The sequence below is a fragment of the Ornithorhynchus anatinus genome, chromosome X2 (genome assembly GCF_004115215.2).
Source record: "Ornithorhynchus anatinus isolate Pmale09 chromosome X2, mOrnAna1.pri.v4, whole genome shotgun sequence".
In the NCBI taxonomy this organism is placed as follows: Eukaryota; Metazoa; Chordata; class Mammalia; order Monotremata; family Ornithorhynchidae; genus Ornithorhynchus; species Ornithorhynchus anatinus.
In genome coordinates, this window is record NC_041750.1 from 8,454,516 (window position 1) to 8,462,876 (window position 8,361).

An 8,361-nucleotide genomic window follows, 5' to 3' on the forward strand; every position below is an offset into this window, starting at 1 on the left:
ATCGAGACCGTGAGCCCCACCCTGGACAGGGATTGGCTGGTATCCACGCCGGCGCTTAGTACAGGGCCCGGCGCAGAGTGAGCGCTTAAATACTATAATTACCACTCTTCCCTCCCAACCGACACCCTCGACCGCTCGGTCTCCGACGGCGCCTCCCAGAGAAACCCACAAACCAGCCAGCTCTTCGCCCTTTGGAAGCTGAGGAAGGGCAAGACCGACAGACGCGGGGGTTGATCCTTTTTTTTCCAACCAAAACGAAGTTTATTATTAAAATGCTTTGGGGAAAGGGGAATGGGGAGGGTCACGACCACCCAGTCGACTATCGCTCCCACGTCCAGAGATACCGCAGGGGGTTCGAGCCCCCTCAGGATGCGACTGAAGTCAGAGACGCCCGCAGCTCCTCGGGGGAAAAGACGCCTTGTTCGGTGACGATGCCGCCGGAGATGAGTTCGTGGGGGGTGACGTCGAAGGCTGGATTCCAGACCCCGATCCCTGTTGGAGTCGAGAGTCTGGGTCGACGGGGGCACCCAGGCCGGGATCTCCCTCTCCCCTCTTTCCCCGCCTCTGCCCGCCCCCTGGGGCTCAGCGAGAATTCCAGAGGACAAGTGGCTTGGGAGACGGGGAGTCGACGTACCCGGCGCGGCGATCCTGACGCCATTGAGGTCCGTCAACTCCCGCTCGGGCCGTTCCTCGATGACGATTTCCCTGCCCGAGGGCAGGCTCGGGTCACACGAGGTGCTGGGGGCCGCCACGTAGAACGGGATTCCGTGGTGCTTGGCGGCAATGGCCAGCTGGTAGGTGCCCACCTTGTTGGCCGTGTCACCGTTGGCTACTACGCGATCCGCTCCCACGACGACAGCTGACGGATAGGAGCGGGGAGAAGGAACCACGGGGAGGGGAGGGGGACGCAAGCGGGAGGGACCAAAGAAAGGAGGCAGGAATCGTGACTTTGGGGACGAGCCATTCACTCACTGACTCAGTCGTATTTATTAATAATAACGGGATCCGTGAAGCCCTTACTGAGTGCCGAGCACGGTCGGCGAGCGCTTGCTGCGTGCAGAGCACCGCGCTAAGCACCTGGGGGAGTACAACAGACCACCCTAGCGGCAAGAGCCCGGGCCCGGGAGTCAGAGGACGTGGGTTCGGATCCCGACTCCGCCACCTGTCTGCTGTTTGGCCTTGCGCAAGTCGCTTCACACTTCTCCGTGCCTCGGTCACCTCATCTGGAAAACGGGGATTTAGACCGTGAGCCCCACGTGGGACAACCTGATTACCTTGAATCTACCCCGGCGTTTAGAACGGGGCTCGGCCGTAGCGAGCGCTCAACAGATACCATAATTATCGTGATAGACAGACACGTTCCCCGCCCATTCTGACGTATAATTATGACCGTACTTGTTAGGGGCTCGCTATGTTCCGGGCACCGTACGAAGCAGTGGCGTGGATACAAGCAGGTCGGGTTGGACACGGTGCCGGGGCCCACGCGGGGCTCACAGCCTCAAGCCCCATTTTACAGATGAGGTAACAGAGGCCCAGAGAAGTGAAGTGACTCGCCCAGCGTCACACAGCAGACAAGCGGCAGAGCTGGAATTCGACGCCGACCGTAATCCCGACGGTTCAGCGGCCGACACCACCGTGGACACGTCCCGTGACGTGAGCCGGTCCTCGCGACCGTAAGCTCGCCGTGGGCCGGGGATGTGCCTACCAAATTTGTTGTACCGTCTTCTCTCCCAGGCGCCTAGTACAGTGCTCCGCGCCCAGTAGGTGCACAATAAATACTGACGATGACGATGTGACCTACTGACCTAATCCTTGGCTGGGAGCCAGGGTTCCCTTCGCAAGGGTGCGACCCTCCTCTCTGCGAGGCCTCGGCTGACCTCTTCCAAACCGAGAAGGAGTAACCGATGAAAATTCTGGTGCTTGCTAAGCGCTTACTCCGTGCCCGGCACCATACTAAGCGCCGGGGCGAGATACAAGATGATCAGGTCGGACGCAGTACCCGTCCCGCGTGGGGCTCACAGTTTAAGTCGGGGGGTGGCGGGAGGATCAGGTATTTAACCCCCACTTTACAGACGGGAAGACTGAGGCAGAGAAAAGTTAAGTGACTGGCCCAAGGTCACAGGGCAGCGTGGGAAGCGGCGTGGCCTACCGGAAAGAGCACGGGCCTGGGAGTCAGAGGACCTGGGTTCCAATCCCTGCTCTGCCACCTGTCTGCTGTATGACCTTGCGTAAGTCACTGAACATCTCTGTGCTTCGGTTACCTCACCTGTAAAAGGGGGATTGAATCCTACTCCCTTGTATTTCGACCGGCGGGGCAGGGCCTGCGTCCGACCGGATAGTCTCGCATCTCACCCCGGCGCTTAGTACAGTGCTCGGCTCGTAGTAAGCGCGCCACAAACGCCACTGGAGGGGGGCGGGGGTAGATCTCGCGTTAGGATCCAGGTCTCCCGACTTCCACTCCTCTGCTCTTTCCATTAGGCTTCGCCGCTTTCTTCCGCAGAAAAGATCATTTGCGTCGAAAGGGAACTGCAGTTACGCTACAGCCGGAACGCTCCAGGAGATGGGCGTTAAAAAACCACTGCATTACTCACTCCCCGCGCTTCCCTTCCTCCGATTCCCCTCTTTTCTCCGCTCCCCGAGCAAGCGACCCCTCAGCCCTCCCCCGTAAACTGACCTGACACGCCTCTCCGGGCCATGGCCACGGAGACCATGCTGTCGGCGATCAGGGTGGCGGGAATCTTCTCGTACACCAGCTCGTAGGCGGTGAGCCGGGCTCCCTGGTTGTAGGGCCGCGTCTCCGTGCAGTACACGTGGTCCAGCCGCCCCAGGCTGTGCAGAGAGCGGATCACGCCTGCGGGGAATTCCCCTCCCCGCCCCGAGGCGGGCGGACGGACGGAAGGGGGGAGAATGGTTACTAATCCCAAGGAGTGAGGAAGCGGAACGAGGCTTAGGCTAGGATTCGGGCCGCTGGGGGATAATTCCCAGGCTCGAGCTGTAATTCCTCGAGACGGTAAGCCCGCCCTGGGTCGGGGATGTGTCTGTTTACGGTTATGGCGTCCTCTCCCGAGCACTTGGTAATAATAATGACGACGACGGCAGTTAAGCGCCTACTCTGTGCCAAGCGCCGGGGTGGACACGAGCAAAGCGGGTTGGACACAATCCCTGTCCCACGTGGGGCTCACAGTCCCAATCCCCATTTTCCAGACGAGGGACCTGAGGCCCAGAGGCGGTCACGCAGCAGACGAGTGGCGGGGCCAGGGTTAGAACTCACGACCTTCCGACTGCCAGGCCCGTGCTCTACCCGCTGCGCCACGCTGCCGCTTCAGTGCTCTGCCCACAGTAAGCACTCAGTAAATAGGACTGATTGACAGATCCCCCCCCGCCGCCCCCGCTGCGAGACGGTCAGACGGGTACCTGGGGAAAACCGGTGAATTATCGACCCCGGAGATCTTGCAGAACAGGAAAGCACCAGGCCGGGGCAGTCCCGCTGGTGAGTCAGACCACGTCTCCGACCGAGGAGTCAGGAAGAACCCTGGAACATCCATCCACGTGGCCCATCTAACATCTCTAACTTGTCCTCCGGTGACTCGGGACGCACCCCCGGATCTATCCAAAAACCGGCCCGGGCCGGCAAGTCAGAAGGTCGTGGGTTCTAATCCCGGCCCTGCCACTTGTCTGCTCCGGGCCCTTGGGCGAGTCACTTCGCTTCTCGGGGCCTCGGTTCCCTCACCTGGAAAATGGGGATCGGGTCCGGGAGCCCCACGTGGGACGGGGACTGGGTCCGACCCGACCTGCTCGTATCCACCCCGGCGCTTTCCAGTACGGTTCCCGGCACATAGTAAGGGCTTAACGGACACCACGATCGTTATTACGATTATCGCTGCCATTTAGAAGGAAAAAGGGGTCCCACCGCCTCTGAGTTCCTGGCTACACCTTTCTGCTAGACCTCTGACTTCTTCTGGCCGACTCTTACCCAGGGCGGTGCCGTAGCCGGCAGTGGCCAGTGAACCCGTGTTACAGTGGGTCAGAACCGTTACTTTGCCCCCTGTGGGCGCTGCCCTCTCCAAGATGTGCCGGGCTCCGTGGTCGCCAATTTTCCGGTTGTCGCCGACGTCCTTCTCCAGCATGTTCTCAGCCCAGCGGATCACGCTGAAGAGAGAGAGGGGGAAGGAAAGGCCGAGAGCCGTCCGCGGGCTGGGTTCCAGCTCCGGAGTCCGGAGTCCGCCGGCTTGGTTGGGCCCGGCCAGGCTCGGGCTCAAACAGGTTGGGTTGGGTTGCCCGCCCGGGCAGCGTGGCGTAGCGGCCAGGGGAAGGGCCTGGGAGTCTAATCCCGGCTCCCCCGCTTGTCTGCTGTGTGACCTTGGGCAAGTCGCTTCGTTTCTCTGGGCTACCTCTTCTGTAAAATGGGGACTGAGACCGGGAAACCCAAGCGGGACAGGGACCGTTTCCGACCCGACTGGCCTGCATCCACCCCAGCGCTTACTTCAGTGCCCGGCACGTAGTAGGCGCCTGACGAATACCATAATAATAACCGCAGGGTTCTGGATTTGAGCCGCGGCGTCGTGGTAGGTGCGGGGGTCCCCGGGAGCTGCTCCCAAGCGTTTAGTACAGTGCCCGGCACCTGGTAAGCGCTTAACAAATACCACAGTTATTATTCTTAACTAAGGGCATTTATTTATGTAGGTTAATGTCCGTCACCCCCCTCTAGGCGGTGAGCTCGCTGCGGGCAGGGAATGTGTCTGTTGTTGTCATGTACCCTCCCAAGCGCTCAGTACGGCGCTTTGCACCCAGTAAGCGCTCAATAAAGACGACCGAATGAATGAATCTCGGTGCACGCCATCTTCCCCGAGCCCACATGCGGTGAAGATCAGTGTGTGTTGTTGGGAAGAGGGGACTGGGGGTGGGGGGAGGACGCGACAAACCCGGTTTGCCTGTATCCACCCCAGCGCTTAGTACAGTGCCTGGCACACGGCAAGCGCTTAACAAATGCCACACTGATTCTTCTTATTATTCTTATTATTCCAAGCTGCCCCTCATGTTCAATATGGGGGTGGGGTTGGGGGGAGAGCGGGCCGCGCCTCTCACCTCTCTCGGACGCTGTCTTCGGTGGCCCCGTGACGTCCGGCCTCCCGCTCGGCGAAGTCTGACAGCTCCCGGGCAGCCCGCGCCATGTTGACTGCCGTGGGGCGGGCGGTGACCAGATAGCGGAGTGACTCCTGCACGAAGGCCACCAAGGCCTGGAGGCCCGGGCCGCCGCCCCCGGCCCGCAGCTCGACCGCCAGGCTCAGGCAGCCCACGATGGCGATGGCCGGAGCCCCCCGGACCTGCGTGGCCGAGGAGGAGGTTGCATTCATTCATTCGATCGCATTTAGCCAGCGCTCGCCGGGCGCAGAGCACTGTACTAAGCGCTCGGGAGAGTACAATATAACCACAGTCACATCCCTGCACACGACGAGCTCAACGTCTAGAGCGGGGGAAAGACATAATAATAACGATGGCATCCATTAAGTGCTTACTCGGGGCCAAGCACTGTTCTTCGCGCTAGGGTAGATACAAGGTCATCAGGTTGTTCCACGGGGGGCTCTCGGTCTTAATCCCCATTTTACAAGATGAGACAACTGAGGCTCAGAGAAGTGAAGTGGCTTGCCCGAGGTCACACAGCAGACAAGCGGAGGAGCCGGGATGGGAACCCAGGTCCTCTGACTCCCAAGCCCGGGCTCTTTCCACTAAGCCACGCCATACAGATAGATAAATTACAGATATATACAGATACCTATCGATGCTCTGATGCCCGTTTAGTTGTACTGACGTCCGTCTCCCTCCTCTATAGACCGTAAACTCATTGTGGGAGGGGACTGTCTCCCTCGATTGCTGTAGTGTACTTTCCCAAGCGCTTCGTACAGTGCTCTGCACCCCGCAGGTGCTCGACAGAAACGACTGCATGAATATGTGCTGTGGGGATGAGAGGGAGGATGAAGGAAGGAGCAAGGAAGAACGGCGAAGAGAGTGGGAGAAGAGAGTGGGAGAAGAGAGGAGGGCTTAATCGGGACAGGCTCCTTGGAGGAGATGGGCCTCCGGTAAGGTTTCTAAGTGGGGGAGAGCAATCATCTGTCTGATACGAGGAGGGAGGAGGCTCCGGGCCAGAGGTACGATACGGGCAAGAGGTCGGCCCCGAGATAGATGAGATCGAGATTGAGAGAGGAGGTCAGCGACAGAGGAACGAAGTGTGCGGGCTGGGTTGTGGGGGGGTGGGGGGGGTGGCGAGGTGAGGTAGGTGGTTTCTGGGTCGGGGACTTGTTCTCCAAACCCGGGAGCTCTGTGTGCCTCCTTCCTCACCTAGTTTCCCTCTGCACCCAGAGAATGATTTCTGGGCGGCCCGGGCAACCTCTACGCTGGTGATTCCTGACTCTACCTCTCCAGCCCTGATCTCTCGCCTCTGCAATCTCATATTTGCCATCTCAATCCCAGAGGAGCAGCGTGGTTTAGTGGAAAGAGCCCGGGCTTGGGAGTCAGAGGACGTGGGTTCCAATCCCGCCTCCGCCACTCGTCTGCTGCGTGGCCTTGGGCAAATCGCTTAACCTCGCTGTGCCTCGGTTACCTCATCTGGAAAATGGGGATTAAAAGCGTGAGCCCCACGTGGGACAACCCGATTACCTTCTATCTCCCCCAGCGCTCAGACCAAGTGCCCGGCACACAGTAAGTGCCTAACCGACCGTCGTTATCATCATCGTCTACGTGCTGGCTGATCTTCCCGCTTCTCCCCACTCCTGTCCATACCTCGCTCCGCCGCCTAGATCATTTTTCTAAAATAATCGTAGAATAATCCTTCAGTCCAGGTCTCCCACTCCTCGAGGACCTCCAGGGGTTGCCCATCTACCTCCGCGTCAACCGGAAACTCGTTTGCCATCGCCTTTAAAGCACTCGCTGGGTTGGTCCCTTCCTATCTTCCCTTGCCAATTTCCCACTCCGCTCCTCTAGCGCCAACCTACTCTCCGTACCTCAATTCATCCGTTCGATCGCATTTACCGAGCGCTTCTTACTGTGCGCTTGGAAAGTACAATTCTCATTGCCGCCAGCCCCTTGCCCACATCCTCCCTCTGGCCTGGAACTTCCTCCCCCTTCGTGTAAGACCCACCGCTACCCTCCCCACCTTCAAAGCCTTATTAAAATCACATCTCCTCCTGGGAGCCTTCCCTGACTAAGCCCTCATTCCCCCTACTCCTTCTCCCTTCTATGTCACCTACACGCTTGGGTCTGTACCATTTAAGCACTCGTACGGTGCTCTGCACACAATAAACGCTCAAAAAATAGCACTGATTGAAGAGACGTTAACTGTGGAAGGGGCGGTGGCTTCTGATTCTCCCCTCCTACCAATCCCGGAGCCCAGACGCCCCCCCCCCCCCCCCCCCAAGTCTACACTTTTATTCATTCGTTCATTCAATAGTATTTGTTGAGCGCTTACTACGTGCAGAGCACTGTACTAAACGCTTGGAATTTCGAGAAGCAGCCCGCCCTGTTGGAAAAATGCAGAGGCCCGGGAGTCGGGGGTCCTGGGTTCTAATCCCGCCTCTGCCACTCGTCTGCTGTGGGGCTTCGGGCAAGTCACTTCACTTCTCGGGGCCTCGGTCCCCATCTGTAAAAGGGGGATTAAATACCTGTTCTTCCGGCCCTTTAAAGATCTTCTATCCGCGCTTAGAACAGTGCCGGGCCCACGGTACGGGCTTAACGGATGCCATTATGAACAATTCTACTCCGTGCGCCCCGGTTTCGGAGGGTTCTCCAGGGACCAGCTCCCTTCTCCCCGCCCCCCGCCCGGGGCTCTTCTCCTTCCTTTCACCTTCATGGCCCGAATGACCTCCCAGCCTTGGCGAACCGAGGTCACGGGCTCGTAGTGGCTCTGCTGAGGTAGCAGCAGCTGGTCCAGGATGTGCAGGGAGCCGCGCCGATAACGGATGGCCTCCAGACTCATGGCCACGGCCGGGGAGCGGGAGGCCACGGTTCAGGCGCCGCGGGGTCGAGGGGAGTGGGGCGGAGAGGAGGCGGCGGCACGTGGGAGCTCAGGCTGGGGGGAAGAAAGCAAGCCTCACGTGGGACCTGGGGGGAAAAGAAAGCGTCACGTGGGAGCGGGGAGGGGGGAAGAGACGACAGCACGTGGGAGGGGGAGAGAAAGCAAGCGTCACGTGGGAGTCCGGGGGGGGGGGGAAGAAAGCGTCACGTGGGTGCCGGGGGGAAGAGACGGCAGCACGTGGGAGCGGGGCGAGGGGGTGGGAGAGAAAGCAAGCGTCACGTGGGAGTCCGGGGGGAAGAAAGCGTCACGTGGGAGCGGGGGGGGGGGAAGAGACGGCAGCACGTGGGAGCGGG

General features: G+C 59.8%; 1 protein-coding gene across 2 annotated transcripts; it reads right to left on the bottom strand.

Annotated features, from left to right (window-relative positions):
* Window positions 1-230: 230 nt before the first annotated feature.
* On the bottom strand, window positions 231-8,129 carry MRI1 (methylthioribose-1-phosphate isomerase 1). Of its 2 annotated transcripts, XR_005659592.1 has the most exons (7): window positions 7,838-8,129; window positions 5,086-5,324; window positions 3,974-4,149; window positions 3,415-3,532; window positions 2,675-2,851; window positions 635-859; window positions 231-492 (listed from the first exon to the last, which is right to left on the bottom strand). XR_005659592.1 is itself a non-coding variant. In XM_029053093.2 (6 exons), the coding sequence occupies exons 1-6, from the start codon at window positions 7,967-7,969 to the stop codon at window positions 365-367; spliced, it is 1,077 nt and encodes a 358-aa protein (XP_028908926.1). In that variant the 5' UTR covers window positions 7,970-8,120; the 3' UTR covers window positions 231-364. The 2 variants fall into 2 exon arrangements, 1 of the variants encoding a protein (XP_028908926.1); XM_029053093.2 differs by lacking the exon at window positions 3,415-3,532 and having other exon boundaries at window positions 7,838-8,120.
* Between the last annotated feature and the right edge of the window lie 232 nt (window positions 8,130-8,361).